This window comes from Halichoerus grypus, chromosome 11 (assembly GCF_964656455.1).
Source record: "Halichoerus grypus chromosome 11, mHalGry1.hap1.1, whole genome shotgun sequence".
Taxonomy (NCBI): domain Eukaryota; kingdom Metazoa; phylum Chordata; class Mammalia; order Carnivora; family Phocidae; genus Halichoerus; species Halichoerus grypus.
Window position 1 is genome coordinate 65501726 of NC_135722.1, and position 20053 is coordinate 65521778.

The 20053-nt window shown below is 34.2% G+C and overlaps 1 protein-coding gene across 2 annotated transcripts in view; it reads left to right on the forward strand.

Moving 5' to 3' along the window:
• The window catches only part of TMEM135 (transmembrane protein 135), a 264541-nt gene that overhangs the window by 240563 nt on the left and 3925 nt on the right, over positions 1-20053 (forward strand). For both annotated transcript variants that reach the window (XM_078058656.1, XM_078058657.1), the window contains 7 exons: positions 3135-3281; positions 6405-6474; positions 10012-10179; positions 12859-12922; positions 13903-13979; positions 18215-18313; positions 19117-19184. In XM_078058656.1, coding sequence (XP_077914782.1) covers positions 3135-3281; positions 6405-6474; positions 10012-10179; positions 12859-12922; positions 13903-13979; positions 18215-18313; positions 19117-19184 — 693 coding nt within the window. The remainder of the gene's footprint in view (positions 1-3134; positions 3282-6404; positions 6475-10011; positions 10180-12858; positions 12923-13902; positions 13980-18214; positions 18314-19116; positions 19185-20053) is intronic.

The following is a 20053-nucleotide window of genomic DNA, read 5'->3' on the forward strand; positions in this document are numbered from 1 at the left end:
AGAACAAATCAGTGAAACCAGGAGCCAGTTCTTTGAAAAATCAACAAAATCATAAGCCTTTAGCCAGATTCATAAAAAGAGAGAGAGGACTCAAGTAAATAAAATTAGAAATGAAAGGGGAGAAGTAACAACCGAAGCACAGAAATCAAAAAGATTGTAGGAGAATGTTAACCTATGTCCCAGCAAACAAAAGTCCAGGACCAGATGGTTTCACAAGGGGATTCTACCAAACATTTAAAGAAGAGTTAACACCTGTTCTCAAACTATTCCAAAAAATAGAAAAGGAAAACTTCTTAATTTATTCTATGAAGCCAACATTACCCTGATACCAAAGCTAGATAAAGACACTACAAAAAAAGAGAAATACAGGCCAATATCTCTTTCTGAACATAGATGCAAAAATTTTCAACAAAATACTAGCAAACTGAACCCAACAATACATTAAAAATTCATTCACCAGAATCAAGTGGAATTTATTCCTGGGGTGCAAGGGTGGTTCAGTATTCACAAGTCAATCAATGTGATTCATCACATCAATAAAAGAAGGAATAAAAACCAAATGATCATTTTAATGGATGCAGAAAAAGCATTTTAGAATATAAAACATCCATTCATGATAAAAACCCTCAGCAAAGTGGGATTAGAGGGAACACCTCAACATCATAAAAGCCATAAATGAAAAATCCACAGCTAACATAATATTCAATGGTGAAAAACCGAGAGCATTTCCCCTAAGGTCAGGAACAAGACAAGGATGTCCACTCTCACCACTCATATTTAACGTAGTACTGGAAGTCCTAGCCACAGTGATCAGAAAAGAGGAAGGAAGAAGTAAAACTTTTTCTATGTGCAGATGACATGATACTATATATGGAAAACCTTAAAGACTCCACCAAAAAGCTATTAGAACTGATAAATGAATTCAGTAAGATTGCATGATACCAAATCAACATATAGAAATTCATGGTATTTTTATATACTAATAAGCAACAGAAAGAGAAATTAAGAAAGCAATTCCATTTACAATTGCACCAAAGGTAATAAAATATCTAGGAATAAACTTAACCAAGGAGGTGAAAGACTTGTGTAAAAATATATAAATTATCTTTTATCAATGTTTTATAGTTTATATTTTATATATATATTATATATAGTTTATATATTTATAAACAGTATTTATAAACATTGATAAAAGATGTTGCTGTTTCTACACAAACAAGTGGAAAGATAATCTGTGCTCATGGATTGGAAGAACAAATATTGTAAAAGTGTCCATATTACACAAATGTATACAATCTACAGATTTAATGTTATCCCTATCAAAATACCAACAACATTTTTCACAGAACTGGAACAAAGAATCCTAAAATTTGTATGGAACCACAAAGACCCCGAATAGCCAGAGCAATTTTGAAAAAGAAAAGCAAAGTTGGAGATGTCACAATTCCAGACTTCAACTTATACTACAAAGCTTTAGTAATCAAAACAAGCATGGTACTAGCACAAAAATAGGCATATAGATCAATGGAACAGAATAGAAAACCAGAGGTAAACTCACAATTATATGGTCAGTTAATCTTCGACAAAGCAGGAAAGAATATCCAGTGGGAAAAAGACAGCCTCTTCAACAAATGGTGTTGAGAAAAGTGGACAGCAACATGCAAAAGAATGAAACTGGCCCACTGGCTTACACCATACACAAAGCTAAATTCCAAATGGATTAAGGACCTAAATGTGAGACATAAAACCGTAAAAATCCTAGAAGAGAGCACAGGCAGTAACTTCTCTGATATCGGACATAGCAACTTTTTTCTAGAGATGTCTCCTGAGGCAAGGGAAGCAAAAGCAAAAATAAAACTATTGGGACTACATCAAATAAAAAGCTTCTGCACAGCAAAGGTAATAATCAACAAAACTAAAAGACGGCCTATGGGATGGGAAAAGATATTTGCAAATGACATATCTGATAAAGGGTTAGTATCCAGAATTATAAAGAACTTCTATAACTCGATGCCTGAAAAACAACTAATTCAATTTAAAAATGAGCAGACAAGATGAACGAACATTTCTCCAAAGAAGACATCCAGATGTCCAACGGACACATGAAAAGATACTCACCATCAGTGATCATCAGGGAACTGCAAAGCAAAACTGCAATGAGCTATCACCTCACACCTGGCAGAATGGCTAAAATCAACAACACAGGAAACAACAGGTGTTGGCAAGGATGTGGAGAAATAGGAACCCTCTTGCACTATTTGTGGGAATGCAAACTAATGCAGCCATGCTGGAAAACAGTATGGGGATTCCCCAGAAAGTTGAAAATGGAACTACCCTACAACCTAGTACTCACAGTACTGGGTATTTACCCAAAAAATACAGAAACACTAATTCACAGAGACACTACGTGTACCCTCTGTTTATTGCAGCATTATTTACAATAGCTAAATTATGGAAGCAGCCCAAGTGTCCATCAATAGGATAAAGAAGAGGTTTTATACACACACACACATACACATATACACACAATGGAATATTGAGCCACAAAAAAGAATAAAATCTTGCCATTTGCAACAACATGGATGAGCTAAAGAGTATAATGCTAAGCAAAATAAGCCAGCTAGAGAAGGACAAATACCGTATTATTTTCCTCATATGTGGAATTTAGGAAACAAAACAAATGAGCAAAGGAAAAAAAATGAGAGAGAGAGACAAACGAAGAAATAGACTCTTAACTACAGAGAACTGATGGTTACCAGAGGGTAGGTGGGTGGGGGATGGGTGAAATAGGTGAAGGAGATTAATAGTACACTTATCTTGATAAACACTGAATAATGTTGAGTCAGTGTATTATGCACCTGAAACTAATATAACACTGTATGTTAACTATGCTGGAACTAAAATAGAAAACTTAATAGAAGAATTTATTGCATTATTAAAGAAATGGCTGTCAGCATTTTCTTATAAAGGATAAGATTTTATTTAAATTTTGAAAAACATTATTTCAAATGATAAGGTACTCTCCAAAATGTATTTGTATATTAACAGAATCAGGATGGGTTTTTTTTCCTTATTGTCTTTTTCCTTTTATTTTTTAAAGGTGAAAATGCCTCACATTGTGCTCTTTTCTTTAGGTTTATTGTAGGGAAGGAAGAAATTCCCACACATTCTTATTCACCAGAAGCAGCATATGCAAAAGTGGAACAAAAGACAGAGAAACATGAAGAAAAGCCAAGAAGATTGAATATAATTGCTCTAATCAGGAAACTTGTGGATTCAGTGTAAGTTTTTTATCTTGATATTTAGCACACTGTGTTACTGTTTTATATGATATTTGTACTTTGCCAAGGTGTTTTATTTTCTTTTCAGTAATGATATACATATATATCATATCTATCTTTTTTTTTTTTTTTTTTTACCAGAAACAGTGCATAGAGTTTTATAAAAGGCACATAATGGCAAGTCAGTGTTATTTATTATTTTTGTCTGGACTATAGACCAACATATGCCTTTAGAATAGATTTATATGAACTTGTAATAGTTTTCTATGTCAAACTAGACACAGTTGTAGGAGGCTAGAATGGGGAACTTTAGGAAACAGGTTAATATGTGCTAATCAAATATTCCAAATGTGGAAAGGAGAAACAAAAGTTCTGGGGCACATTCAAGAAGGTAGAGGAATAATAAGGAGCAAACCTTACATAAATGTTTTTTGTAAGAGTAGAAATTTTCAGGGCTTTGGAAATGGAATAAAACATCTTTATTTGTATATTATACAAAGAAGTCTGAATTTCATACAAATAGTATTTGGTTTTTTTGGGTTTTTTTTTTAACTTTGTCCTTTTTTTGTTGTTGTTATGTTAGTCACCATACAATACATCATTAGTTTTTGATGTAGTGATCCACGATCCATTGTTTTTGTATAACATCCAGAGCTCCACGCAATATGTGCCCTCCTTAATACCCATCACTGGGCTATTTCAAGTAGAGGAATTATACTTCTATATAATATTAAAATACATCTATAATTAATAGAAAATTTAGTGATTTAAAATTAGAACATCAGTTAATAAAAATAATCTTTGTAGTGATATTTTAGAGAGTGTTGAATGAATAGCCAATATAGAAAGTTAGGGATCAGTTATGGGAAGCTGAAGCCAATAAATCAGACCTTAGACTCTCATTTCACCCCTGCTGGCTTTGTGACTTTGGGCAAGTGATTTAACCACTCTGGACCCTAAAGTCCTCATCTGTTAACTTGGGTTAATGATCTCTGTTATGGAGTGTTGCGTCCATTAAATGAAATAACATGTGAGTTGCCTCACGTACATGAGCACAGAGTAGGTGCTCAAAATTTTTACTGTATTTAAAGACTTTGTCTTCATTTTAGTATACAGCACATACAGAAGGTAAGAGGGAGGGAAGGAATAACAGATGGCAGGAATAATTGTGGTAGTAAACTTTTTAAAAAAATTTATGTATATCCTTTTTTTTATCATGATAAGTGCACTCCTTAATCCCCATCACCTGTTTCACCCATATCCCTAACTACCTCCCCTCTGATAATCAGCAGTTTGTTCTCTGTAGTTAAGAGTCTGTTTCTTGATTAGTTTCTCTCTTTTTTTTTCCCTTTGCTCATTTGTTTCCTAAATTCCACATATGAGTAATACGGTTGAATATTACTGTGTGTGTGTGTGTGTGTGTGTGTGTGTGTGTGTATACCACCTCTTCTTTATCCATTCATTGATTGAAATGGGCTGCTTCCATAATTTGGCTATTGTAAATAATGTTGCAATAAACATAGAGATGCATATGTCCGTTTGAATTAGTGTTTTGTAATTTTTGGGTAAATAGCCACTAGTGAGATTGGTAATGAACTTCTTAATTCTTAAGCAAGTTCAAAATAGTTACTGATCACCTCAGTGAAGAAAAGAGACAAGGAATCCCTATTCATGGAAATCATGTCACCATGAATCAGAGGGGAATGCGGAGACGGGAATGCAGAGAATGTATTATGTGGGTGAATGATGCCTTGGGTATCAGAACTAATCAGGTCATGGCAGAACTTGTCAGACTTGCCTCCGTGAGTCCACTGCTGTGGAAGCAGATGCAGGGTAATACCTAAGCAGAGCAGAGAAGACAGGAGATGGGGAGTCCAGGTTTTGAGAAGTTTTAATAACAGACTGAGGGAAGATTAAATGACAGTATAGCTGATACCAGAATTGAACTTCACTAGCAAAGAGAGTTTAACGATTTCTGTGTAGTTCCAGTAGCACTGGCTGAGGAATGCCTTTGAAGAGGACACTTAGAAGTATGAAGAGTGATGGTTTACACATGGCCACCCCTCTCTGATTTACCTCTTTTAGGTCCCAGCTTTAATCCCTCAACTTCACATGGCCAGATATGTCCCATCATCCTGATGACATAAGGGCTACGGGCAGCAGGAATCCCTGCCGTCCCCCTTGTCTGTGAAGGGCTACACGTATATGCCAGCTGTGGTGCAGAATTGGATTTCCGAAAGGGTTTTGCTAATCAGTTTGCAAATGGAATTAAAGAGGTGTGGAGCCAGAATATCACTCTACACATTATTGTTACAAACAAGAAACTTAATGTGTTCCAACCATGAGATAATTAATTAACTGCAGTCTGCAAGAATTACAAAGACTACTCATTTTGGAACATGAACACTTCATAGAGAAAGGGGGAGAGCCAGACCCCTGTTAGATATTTTACTTACTTTTTTACGCCTCAATATAGTCCTGGAGTCAGCATACCAAATAATTAAAAATCTATGTGTCTTGAACAGTAGCCCCCCCAGCAGAAACATTTACTAAACACCAGAGGACCAAGTGGTTTGCATTTAAATCACAAATAACCTACTTTTGAATTCCCACATGATCTATTACTCTATTTATTTTAAAAACTGAATTTTGAATTCTAATACCGTATCATGTTTCTTTTCCAGATGTTTTCTTTCAAATATAATTAAGTATAAATTCCTGTAACCTGAGCACTTTCTCATTATGATTGTTGCTCAAGTACTGACTTCATGGGTGACTTATGACCGTTATACTCTACAGTAAGCAACTTAAAGCTTCCAAAAGATTTGGCAGAGTATAGAGATAATATATTACATATTTTTCATATTTAGTCACAAATATTTACCAATGTTTTTTCTGTTCTGCATTTAAGTATTTTGACTGCAGTCACATATTTTATGCACTGTGTCAAATGGTGAACTGAAAAGAAAAAAAAATCTGTTATCTTTGCTTTTTTATGTCCTAAGAAACCAAAAGATGTATGCATTTAGAAACAAGTAGGTAATGTTTTCTGCTTTTTTGGTTAGAGAGTGTTAAGCACATCTACACACATACACATCATTTATTATTTTTGTCTTATTTCAGATGTAAGCATGGACCAAGGCATAGGTGTTGCAAACACTATGAAGATAATTGCATCTCTTATTGCATTAAAGTAAGTATATAAAAGTATCACTGTTAGCCATGGGGAATATATATAGAAATAACTTTTTAAAGATTGTATTTATTTGAGAGAGAGAAAAAACATGAGTGGGGGGAGAGGCAGAGGGAGAGGGACAAGTAGACTCCCCACTGAGCACAGAGCCAGATGCTGGGCTTAATCCAGGACCTGAGATCATGATCTGAGCCAAAGTCAGACACTCAACTGGCTGAGCCACCCAGGCGTGCCCCATATAGAAATAACTTTTGAATTAAAGCATGATTTCAAAGTAAATGGAAAAATAGACAGTAATTGCTATCATTCTTTGCATTTGACTTGAAGAATGAGAAATTTGTGAAAAATAGATAACAATTTAGCTTTTAGTATTCATTTACCAGATCCTTGGTTAATTAATTTTAAAATTCGCTTATTTAAAAGTTAGTGAAGGGGTGCCTGTGTGACTCAGTCGGTTAAGTGTCTGCCTTCAGCTCAGGTCATGATCCCAGGGTCCTGGGATCAAGCCCCGTTTCGGGCTCCCTGCTCAGGGGGAGTCTGCTTCTTGCCCTTCCTCTCCCTCTGCCCCCTCCCCTGCTCATGTTCTCTCTTTCTGTCTCAAATAAATAAAATTGTATAAAAAAATCAGTGTAAAACTTTTAAAGTAGAAGAGAAGGTGAAGCAACAACAGCAAAAAAGACAGAAAAATAAAGTTATTAAAATTTATATGTTGTAATGTGTTCTCATTAGAATGCGTGCTAGAACAAGGTCCCTGGGGTATGCTGTCTACTAGTGGATCAGCAGTCATACACATACCCTGTGCGCAATCTGATACAGTGGCATTTGGTGTTGGACTTGTAAAGCTGTTACATTTTTGAAGGCATGGAGGTTACTGGAGCATGTTCAACAGTTACTCTACATGAAGGAAGTTAGCTGTGCCCACTGGCAGAAATTCCTCCCTCCCTAGTAGATTTGTGTACTAGAATGTCTCTGCTCACACCCGTCCCCCGTTCTGTGCCTGCCGTCCTTCCATCCTCCATCACCACCACCTCTGGGGAGGAAGTCATTTTCATTGCAGTTAGTCTGGTGCAGGTGGCACCACCTGCCACAAATTCTCTAGTTTTGTCTGTCACAATCCTGATGCTTTAAAAAGTTTATGTTCTTCCTTTATAATATCTGATCCCCACTCAGTTGGTGATGGGAAGTTGTACAGCACCCCCAAAAGACAGCCTCCCAGCAGTCACTCTGAGGAAGAGGGACTGTGTCACATTTTGCTTCTGAATGTGAATGCCTGTGGTCTAATATTGATGGTGGCATATACCCAAGCTAACACTTACCTTAGAGTCCCTGAAGATATGAGCAGAGGTTAAAGCAGTATTTTTTCATTTGTGCAGTGGTTTCTGAAACACTCCTTCCAAATCTGATTTCCTGCCCCACTTGTACAATGGCGGGGGGGCGGGCAGCAATGTTGATGGCAGCCCTCAAGATCTGCCAGCTCCCAGGCAGGAGTTATGCCCTCCAAATGGACGTAATTCTGATTTAAGGGGAGACTTCAGGAGGGGAACTAAGAGAACTATTCTGATTAAATCGGAGGTATTTGAGAAAGTTTGGAAAGAGGGCAAGTGATATTTAAAAAAAAATTATATGAGAAAAGGAGAATTACTGAGGAAGGAAAACATCTAGTCATTGTATCAAAATGTGTACCAGTCCTATAAACTTGGCAATTTATGTATAAATTGGAATATTGTCCATGAATGTAAAATTATTTGGAGACCTGTAGGTGAGGAATTTACGCTACAAATATAGTAAAATACTTTGACAGTGCACCTCATTATCCTAACAGCTCAGTTATACCACATGTTAAATCACATCCCTGAGTAAATATTCGTATGAATTAGCCTTCCCTGCAGCTCACTATGCTCCATTCATACTTTTTGTTGGTTCCTCGTAAGTGCCAATCTCTGTTTTGTCTTTGTGCTTTCTGCCCAAGCTATCTGAAATGTTTTTCTCATGCTAGCTCCTTCTCTTTTCTGTTTAAATGTCACATCCTCTTTCACTTTCCCTTACCACCTAATTTAATATCGGCTGCCTCTTATTTGCCTCCTAGAGTCTTATTTCCTGCACAACACTTAACTGTAATCTGTAATTATTTTATGTACTTACTTATTTGCTCTTTCTCTAATGAGCGTGAAGCTCCATGAAGGCAAAAATTTTGTGTCCTCTTCACCACTCTGTCCCCAGCATCTAGTGTAGTGGTTGGCACATGAGAGGCCTTCAGTGAATGTTTTCTGAATACGTGAAAGGGTGAATGGATGGAAGGATGAATGGATCTCTTGAAAATAGCATGGAAAGATTGAACAGGATGTGATCCTTGAATCTTTAGATTAATATTGTTAAGATTATTAATGGCAAGATGAAGTGTGAACACTTCATGCATTAAACATATACTGGGCAGTTTCAGTTAAGCAAATGCATGGTAATTTATGCTGATTGGTCAGACAATTTAATTTTCATGTTTTAACCAGGTGTTAAATAGTTTCAGGTAAATTAATGAATGTTTCTTCATAGTAATTCAGTTTTTTTCTAAAAAAGAAGGCTGCTCTCTGGAAGATACAAACCTGACCTTTGGAACTTAGCAGGCATGTAGACATTTTTCCATCCCACTGGTGGTGAGAGAGGAGGAGGATGGGAGACTGGTATTACAATGTATTGGTTGAATCATGTGAACTACTGTTCTTTTATATAACATTAGCTTTTGTGCTAATTGGAATTTTTCAGCCTCTCAGTATGAAGTGACATTTAAACTTCATTACCCTAAATACTGAAATGAAATTGACCAACAGTAGTCATCCTCTCTGTTCCCTTTTGCCCTATAGATAGTTGCAGGTAATATGGAAAAATGTTGGCAGCAAGTATGCCTTTGTAGTGGATTTGCTTTTTCGAGTTTTGTTTAGTATACTTTAAAGCTACCATTTCTTAGAGATGTTTTAGCCTGACACTGTTGAGCATAGAAATAAAAACCTAGGTATAATTATATTTTTTTCCTGGAGAATTCTTTTAACCTGATCATTTAAAAAATTGATATTAAAGGTCTAAAAATAAAATTATTTTTCTGTCAAAAGAATTCCTATTTATAGTAATGATTAAGAAGAGTTCTCTGTTAAAATTTCTGAAAAGCATTTTTTTTTTTTTTGGAATTTCAGTGCTTTTGTTCCTAAAATTCAGTTATGGTTTAGGAATTTTAAATCCTATGTTAACAATGTTAACAAAATGTCAAGAAATGGAAGTTTGGTGCATAGACAAGCTTGGCCAGTGCTTGTGAGCCTTTCAAGTTTTTGAAAAACAAAGATGAAGTATAGTCACTGAAAAATTTTACTCTTATTTTAAGGTAATTGTTTTAAAATTGAGGTCTTTAAGGCTTAATTTTGAAAATACTTTGATATAAACTGGGGTTATTTATTTATTTGGAATTCTGTTTTGATTCTGCGACAGTAAAATTTATATCTGACGGACTTAGAAATTTGGGTGTAAATCAGAATTTATCCCAATTTTCTCTAGGGTTTCATCAGAATGTTTAGCGTGGGATACTTGATCCAGTGCTGCCTCAGAATCCCCTCTGCATTCAGGCATCTGTTTACACAGCCATCCCGGCTATTTTCTCTCTTCTACAATAAAGAAAATTTCCAGCTCGGAGCTTTTCTGGGCTCTTTTGTTAGTATATACAAGGTAAGGCTTTCCGAAGAGGGAGGAAAATGGGAAATAAATAACATGGCTATTATTAGAATGAGATACGGCCTTTACCCATCTATCATTTTTTAAATACTTCTTTCTGTTGTATTCATAAATAACGTCTCCAAATATACACAACATATTAGGAATTGAGGTTGGAGAAATTTCTTCTTTTAAAATATTACTTAATGTGCTTGAAAGTGTAGACATATTTGCATTTATACATAATATTAAAGATTCTCAAAGACTTTTTTTTTCAATAATGTAGATACTGAAAAAATACGAACTTTTTGATATTTCTAACATCAAAAATGGTATTAATATTTCTGGTCTGTTTATATTTCTTAATCATACTTGCTGCCTGCTTATTAATTTAAACATATTTCAGACCCTTCTAGCTGATCTCAACACTTGAGCCAGTAAACATTTTCTTTTGTAACTTATATAAGCAATGACTTATGATTTTTCTTTGTCCTACTCACTATTCCTACTGCACTCTCCCAAAGAACCATAGTGAACATTCTTCCATCCCTTTCTGTATGTTCCTATAAACATACCCACACGAGTATAAGTGCACACCTAAACACTTATGTAGGGATCATCCATGACACAGTACTCTGAAATTTTAAGTAATGGTGTTTTAATGGGAGTCACTCATATATAAATCATATTACCTTTTATTAACCATCAAAAATTTAGATTCTAAATCTAAATGTAGATTCCAGATGGTAAAATGTGTTGACTAAGGGTAATTGTATGCATATACACACATTTGTTCTTAAACTAAAAAAAATTAATGCTGGGAAACTTGAATTCTGGAGTCATTTTGGGTAAGATAGTTATGTATCATTTTATGTAAAAGTTTACTTATAAAAGGTAGGTATGGGGGAAGTATTTTGAAATGGACAGGAGAACAGGAGTAACAAATGACAAACTATAGTTAATTACTTGTTATGAAATATTACTAATATTGAAAGTATTTTCAATATGGTGTGACTAGGAAACATTACTGATGTGTTTGAATACACAAGAGTTAATAGGACAGAATATTGGCAGTTATGTTTATATTCATTTTCTTTTTCATTTCTCCTGTCATAGAGTTTGTATTTATTCTTAACATAAACTCTTAAGTGTTACATGTCGATTGTCTCCAACATTTTTATCCCAGGTTGGTTATTCTCCACCATCCAGCATATCTCAGAGCAAGATATTGATTATATTTGATATATAGTTTTTCTATTATTTTACTTCAATCTTTCCGTGTCTTCAATTTAAAGGTTGATTTCTTTTAGATGACATGTATTTGGTTCTTCCTTTTTTATACAGTTTGATAATCTCTATTAATTGGTATGTTTAGACTGTTAACATTTAATGTACTTTTTGATATGGCTTAGTTTAAAGCTAACTTCTTGCTAGTTGTTTTGTATTTGTTCCCCCCCTTTTTTTCTTTTTCTGCCTCCTGGATTTTTTTTTTAATTTCTATATTTTATTTTTATTAATTTTTAATATTTTTTGTATTCATTCTTCACGTTTGGCTTACTATTTATACCTCTTTTTAAATTTAGTGAATGCCTTAACATTTATAATAAACATTTTAAATCCATCAGTCAATTTTTTCAAATATTATACCACTTCATGTATAGTGTAAGAATCTTACAACACTATACTTCAGATTCCTCCTTCTCATCCTTTGTGGTATACATTTATCTTTTCATGTGTTATAACCCCCCCGATACATTGTTACCATTTTTGTTTTAGACCAGGAGTCAGAAAACGTTTTCTGTAAAGGGCCAGATTATAAGTGTTTTAAACTTTACGGACAGTATTTGGTCTCTGTCACGGCTACTCAGCTCTGCAGTTGTAGTGTGAAAGCAGCCATAGACAATATATAAATCAACGAGCATAGCTATATTCTAACAAAACTTTATCAGACTTTAATTAGAATCTCATAAGATTTTGACCTGTCACAGCATATTATTCTTTTATTTATTTCATCCATCGAGAAGTATAAAAACATTCTTAGCTCATGAACCATACAAAAACAGGTGACAGGTCAGATTTGGCTAGTGGGCCATAGTTTTCTGACCACTGATTTAGAGTTAATTTATTTTTATAGAAATAGACAACATTAAAAAATGTCTTCTAAATTTATCTTCATTTTGCCATCTTCAGAGCTCCTCATTTCTTTTTACAGATCTAAACTGGTATTATATTCCTTTGGCCTGCAAAACGACCTTTAACATTTCTGATAATGTAGGTCTGTAGGTGATGAATTTTCTCAGTGTTTATCCACTCAAAAAGTCTTTATTTCATCTTCATATTGAAAAATATTTTCTCTGAGGATAGAATTCTGGCTTAGATTTGTAGTTTACCCAACTTTTCTCCTTGTTAGAGTGGGAGTGATTCTACATCTAGGCAAGGTAGAATTTATGCTTTCATTTTGAAAAACCATGACAGCAAAAATATTATGTATAATTTCTTAATAGAGTCTATGCAGAACAATAACTTTATAGTAGGTTATTGTTGATAATTTTCCCAATCATGTATTTAGTTTGAGTTAGATAGGATCACCAATTTGCCTCCACAGTCAGCTAGTGACTCACTCATTATAGATGTTACATGCACCTTTTCTAGAAATGAAACAACTGAAGTCATTGCATTTTCTTCTTGATACAGGGTACTAGTTGCTTCCTGCGCTGGGTCAGAAACCTGGATGATGAACTGCATGCTATTATAGCTGGTAAAGCAATGATAAAACAGAGTTATTATTATTGTATCAATCAGTGGCAAGAATGATGCAGAAATAGTTTCCAAATTCATCTGATTTCTATGTAACTCTCTTTCTCTGGAATACAGTCTCTATTGAGGCACTAGTCCAAACATTTTATATTTGCAAAGTTTAACCTACCAAGGCATTCTTGCCATCAGGTGTTTTGAATTGGCAGTATAGTGATTTGGGTATCTGCCCTGCTACAGGCCAGAAATCCTGGGGAATGTGTCATAATAGAACATAAAACTTAAAAACTTTGTGACTAATGGAAAGGCAGTTCTATTTCTCAAAGTATTCTGTTTTTGCCATGGGCATGTGACATACAGTTTAATAAAATATATTTTTTATTTTTTAGAAACTTAAATAATTTCATAAAAATTAAAACGTAAGATTAACATTTTCTACAAGTTGCAACATACATGCTACTTAAGTTAAATTGACAATTTTCAGATATTTATTAGCAATATACCTGCTAGCAGTATTTCAGGCCTCCCCCTGCCTTGGTCTTCCATTTATAGAACAAAGACACTACTATGGAGAGAAGTGTGATGATAGCACTAAAAGTAATTTGAGCTGTTAAAAGAATAGATTAATAAATATTTCCACTTAGAAATGATATCAGTAGACTTTAAAAATTATTTTTGAAAATCATTATATTTGTCAGGACAACTGTTGTTTTTAAAGTTAAATTTAGAATGTAAAGTTTATTTTAATATGTATATTAGAATTGTGTGTTCCTAACTCTGAAGGTCCATTTCTTAATTTAAAAATATATGATACCCATAAACTCACCACATTTTAATGTCAAGTCTATTCCTGTCCTTGATTTTGTATAACAAAAGGCAGCGCTGCAGATCAATTCTGTCTTACTTTAAGTGAATTGACATTTCTGAGTGACTTAACTAACAAATACTTCAAGATTTGATGTTTTGCTTTATTTGTTGTTTCAGGATTTTTGGCAGGAGTATCAATGATGTTTTATAAAAGTACAACAATTTCCATGTATTTAGCTTCCAAATTGGTGGAGGTAAGCAAACATTTCTATGTATGTATATTTCCAAAGGATATAGAGCTTTTCTAGCTGGTTTAGCAGCAAATATATATCCCAATTTACAAGAGCAAGTCAGTTTTATAAAAGTATTTACAAAGTCAGTTCTCCCATTTTTTCTTCTTTCTTTATGTGTTTTGTTTTCAAATATATACAAGTGTAGAAAGAATAAAGTAACTAACCCTCATGTACCCATTATACAGCTTCAACAGTTAATAGCATTTGACCAATCTCATTCCATCTCGACTGCCCCAACCTCAGAAGTACTGAATTTTTTTGAAGCAAATCCCAGACATATCTCACTTCTTCCAACTCAGGATTAAAGACTCCTTAAAAACAAACAGATCAATAGTACTACCAAAGTATAATCAAATTACCATTTTCATATATTTAAAAAACCTCATAATTCTTTAATATTAGTATGTATACAGTTAGAGCTTATATTCTCACTGATTGTCAAACAGATGTCTTTTTGCAATCTCTGTTTTAATTGGATCCAAAGTCTCTTAATAGCAACTCTCCTTCCCCACCTCTTTCTTTTCCTTGCCATTTATTTGTTAAAGATCTAGGTTATTAGTTCTGTGGAATTCCCACATTCTGGATTTTGCGGATTGTCTCCTTACTGGTGGTGTTAACATGTTTCTTTAACCCACATATTTCCTGTAAATTACTAATTAGATCTAGAGGCTTAAGCAATTCAGGTTCAATTTTTAGGAGGTGGAGGGGGACAGAAATAGCTCACAATTACTGTGTGTATGAATTCCCATTGCATCGTATTAGGAAGCACAGAAATGTCTGGTTGTCTACCTTTTTGTGATGCTAAGATTGATCAGTGGGCTCAGTGTTAATAGAGCTAATATAAATATTAAAAAAAAATAGAGCTAACATAAGACTCCCTATTAGGCTTTCACTTAACTGTTTTAGCAGCCATTAATAATCATTGCCAGGGTTTATTATTTCATTGAGAGTTGCAAAATGGTCAATTGTTTCTTGTTAGTACTTATTAGTGGGAATTCTTTTTAAAAAGAACTTTCCCTTTTCAACTGGTTACTCTGAAATAGTTTGCTCACAAAGTGAAAATAAAATGCTTGATTACTTCTCTTTATTTCCTGGTGTTCAGAATGAATTAGTTTCTAGCATTCTGCAAAATTGACCTATGAGTCTTTATTTTCAGGTGTCATTATGAAGATGTGAATTTTAACATATTTGGTTTGTTTTGACCCAGTTATTGCAGTCATTGCCCTAATTTTGACCATGAGAGCCTCTGCAAGTTGCTCCTGTTTCTTTTTTACATAATGCCTATATCTCTGGTAGCTTTCTTGCTTTGTGATAAAACGAGATGTTCCAGGCTCATCTTGGACATTTCCTGCCCCAGGCACAGAATCAACCTTTTCTCCAATAACCACTAGTTTCTTTTGGTGGGAAATGGTATTTAGAGGCTTCAATTTGGGTGCTAGAAGTTTCTTGATCCCCAGCTAGCCAAGGTTTCTTGGCCTTTCCAGTGAACAGAGCTAGAGAATCCTTCCCTCCCCCAACACCCTTTTTTTAGAGAAAGAGAAAATAATGAGCATATTGATATTTCCAATTAAAAGTTAAGATTGCAGATTTTTATTTAACTTGTTTGATTTTCTAAAAATTTTACCTCACTGAAAATCTGTGTCCCTAATGACATTAAGGGAATTACATATTTGCTTTATTCAAGTGTGTGTGTGTGTGTGTGTGTGTGTGTGTGTGAGAGAGAGAGAGAGAGAGAGAGTTTGATATTTTTCTCAGTGCAATTGGAAGTCCTTGGAGAGTTTTAATCATGGAAATGAAATTATTTAATTCGCGTTTTAAGAAGACAAAAACATTCTGCCATTATATAAGGAATAGACTAGAGGCAAGATTGGAGGCTGGGAGAACAGTTAGTCTCAAGCAGGAGATGGTGGCTTGTAGAGATGGAGAGAAATACACAAATTTGCTGTATGTTTAGGAGATAGATTTGACAAGGCTTGCTAATGGAGAGGAAAAGGAGAGTGAGAGAAAGAACATATCCCAAATCCAATATCAAGATCTAGTTTGTAAAAAATGTGTTTTATAGCTGCTTCTTCCCTAAATGGCTAGAGTTTTTTAAGCCAAGTGGTGGCGTAGCTGTTTTCTTATATCAACAGGCCGTATTTGATCTTGGCAAAAGAAACTGGGTAAAAAGTATGCTGATAAGAATTTTTTTTTAATTCAGAAAATTACAAATTTATTAATTTTTTTAAGATTTTTTTATTTATTTGACAGAGACACAGCGAGAGAGGGAACACAAGCAGGGGGAATGGGAGAGGGAGAAGCAGGCTTCCCACCAAACAGGGAGCCCGATGTGGGGCTCAATTCCAGGACCCTGGCATCATGACCTGAGCCGAAGGCAGATGCTTAACGACTGAGCCACCCAGGTGCCCCAGAAAATTACAAATTTAAACTTACTGTGTCCTTTGTGGAATTAATGACTGTGGTGTAATAGGCAATCATTTTTCTATGATTGAAGTTAATTTTATATTAAAATGCATTACTATAATAATGAATATTAAATAAAAGTCAGCTGACTAGACAACTTTTTTCTTGGAAAAAATTATTTCCAAGATGTATTTATTGAATATTTATTATGTTCCCATTACTGTACTAGGTGCTGATAAGCATATAGAAGTATAGGATATGGTACCCCCCTTCGTTAACTTAGAATCTGGTTCAACAGATAAATTTTATTATAAGAAATTAGGAAAACAGTTATTCCATATATCAAGAGATACCCGTTTCACATGTTTCTATGATACCATTCTACCACATCTGAATTTCATTTTTGTCAACATGAATACACAATATACCCGTACCTTGTAATATACTGTATAGTATTTTCAAAATAGTGGCCCATGTATATGTTCCTTCCTAAGTAGATTATAACTCTTTGTACATTATCTTACAGATTGAAGTTAATTTTTTATTAAAATGCTGTTATTATATAATGAATTTTAAATAAAAAAACCAGCTGTATAGACAACTTTTTTGGTGAAAAATTATTTCATGTTCTTTCATTCATGGACCACCCATGTCTTCTTGAACCTTCCTCCACCTGATTGTAACATGGTTTTCCACTTTTCTTATGAGTTCTGCTTTAGCTTTCCCATGTTTCAGAGAAACCATTGCCATGAATTACTCCATGTTCTATCCATGTAAATTGGCTGGTCCTTCCCCATATGTACCATGTGCTTTCACCCAGCTTATTACCCCTGCTTTTTCTCTCTTGTGCCTCTTAGGAGGCAACACTATTAGAAGCGTAGTCAGCAGACTTGCGCTAGTCCAGGAACTCTTTGTTATCAGTTCAGGATGAGATAAGTATAGAAATTGAGAACAAGCATTTGGAAGCTTATATAGCAACTTGACAGAGTAATTTGTCTTTTGAATATAAGAGTGAAAATTTGGTTCAATTTTGTATTTTTAAAATTTATTTTTCTAGTAATTTATTTTTACTGCATTATAAAAGCATCAAGCCATGACAACTGGAATTTAAAAAAAAAAAAATGTTTCTTCACTGCAGGTGGTTTGAGAAGCACTACTCAAATGTAGTCATTTCTGAAATTCTCTTTGATCCTTTGTCCTAGACTGAGTAGTTTGCTCCCTCCTCAGAGGGGCCAAAAATATATATATATATACACAATAAATATATATACATAGTTATACATCTAAGTGCATTAGTTATTTCTGTTATGCACCAACTTAGATGTTATTGTGTTCATTTTTAAATCCCAAGCTCCTAGCTTAGTGCCCAGCATGTAGTTAATTAAATGTTGAATGAATGAGTGAGTGAGTGAATAAGTGAATATATGTAGCAGGGAAGGGAGGACCTGAGCATTATACAAAAGCATTATACAAAAAGCATTGAAGAATAAATGATATAAAAGAAGGAGCAATAAAAAGTTACTGAATTTCACAGGTAAGTATTATTACTGGTACCTCAGGTTTTGGGTGAGGGAATGCGGGAAGGAAAGGGCTGACACTTAACTCTGTCATGGAAGATACGACCTGTAATTTGAGCTCTGAAAGGATAATTAGTATTTGGAAGGTAGAAAAAATAGTTGTAGACAGGGAGTGAGTATATTGCTCCACTGTATTGTTAATGCTATTTAAAGTTGTGTGTGTGTGTGATTTTTTTTTTTTAATAAATCTTGGATTATATTTGTTTTTCCTTCCAGACAATGTATTTCAAAGGCATTGAAGCAGGAAAGGTTCCCTATTTTCCCCATGCAGATACTATCATCTATTCCATCTCTACAGCAATTTGCTTCCAGGCAGTAAGTATAGCTTTTTGAAATGAGAAATAAAATTATTTCTATATCTGTACATTAAACCAATGGGGGGAAATAAAGGCCTGGGAACATTTCTATTGGTTATATTTTATTTTTTATTTTAATTTTTTTTACCAAGATAGCTTGCAAGTTTCAAATCATTAAACATGTTAACGGGCCAACTCATGTTTTCTGAACACAATAATTTTTATGTTTAAATAGAGTGCAATTTATAGGTAAATGATTGCTCTAGTACCTTGGCTAGAATGCCCAGTTTAATTAAACTTCTAGAAGAAGGAAGATACCATGAGCATAAATAAGAATAATTGCATTTCCCCAGTATTAGGCAGTAAAGATGGGGGTAGAGTCTAGTTTATTAGAAGCATTGTTCAATTTCTTTAAATTCTGTAATCATCATTATTGATGTTAATGGTTTTAGGGCTGTTGCAAAATTTGGGGAAACACTTTCATTTGCACTTTTTCAGAGTAATGCTGCCAGGTTGATAAACTCATTATAACTAGTGAAGTGCCAGCTCTCTAATGAGTATTCAGTAAATGCTTTCCTAATAATAATAGCTTAACTGAATTATTATTTCATAAGCAGTATTCTTATTTGAGGGCATATTTACAAAGATTCTCGATAGTTAATCAACTTAAACCTAAATACATATTTTTGTATCATCATCACTGTTGTTTTTAAAATACAATGAGCAATAAAAATAAGAGATAAAAATGCTCTGTTGCCTAATACAAATAATCATATTTCCTATTGACTAAAAGAATTCTCAAACTGAATGTTCTAACCTTAGGCTGTCATGGAAGTTCAGACCTTGCGGCCGTCTTACTGGAAGTTCCTTTTAAGGCTCACCAAGGGCAAGTAAGTGACAGAGACGTAACTGACCATAGAAAACGAGCAGTTGCCACAAAACAGATTTTGAATCTTTCCATCTTTTTGAGGGAATATTCTTTCAGTGGTAAAGTAGTCCTCTTAGGTATAAAGCAAATATGACCAACTTAACAAGAATGACGTGGGGCCTTGTTTTAGTGAACATTATTTGACTTTTCTTTTCCCTATATTATTTTAGATATTTTAAATGTTGTAGGAAAATGCTGTATTGATCTGAAAACTCATTAGTTGCTAAATAACACACTTGTGTCTCACTTTTAAAGTTTTTGATCTCTTCTTTTTGATTAAAAATACTTACTAAGCAAATTTATTAGAAATCTTGCCTAAATAATTAAATGATTTCCATTTGGGGAAAAATAATCCTATTCTTTCTTGATATTATAAGCATAATTTCCTCTGCCTTTATTATTCTGTCCTTCATTGTTTTTGTTAGCATTTTCTGATGTTAATCTAATTCTTTGGGATGCAGCTTGACCTCAGAGACTGTGGACTTTGGAGTCAGACAGACTTAGGTTTGACTCTGGCTCTGATAACCTTTAGCTGTGTCACTCATGGGAAAGTTGTTTACCCTCATGAGCCTCCGTTTCTCTCTCTCTACTGGAAACAGTAATATATTCTTTGTATGGTTGTGGGAAAATCGAGATGTTTGTAATAGCACTTAGCACCTAGTAAGCACTAAATTGCAGCTGTTATTAATATTACTATCATTCATAGTTTTAATAGCAAACAGTTGTATAGTGCTTACTGTGTCCCAGATATGGTTTTAAGATACCCACACATACCCATACAACACAGGGGTACATGCATATGTGTTTAATCCTTAAAATAGCTCTATGAGA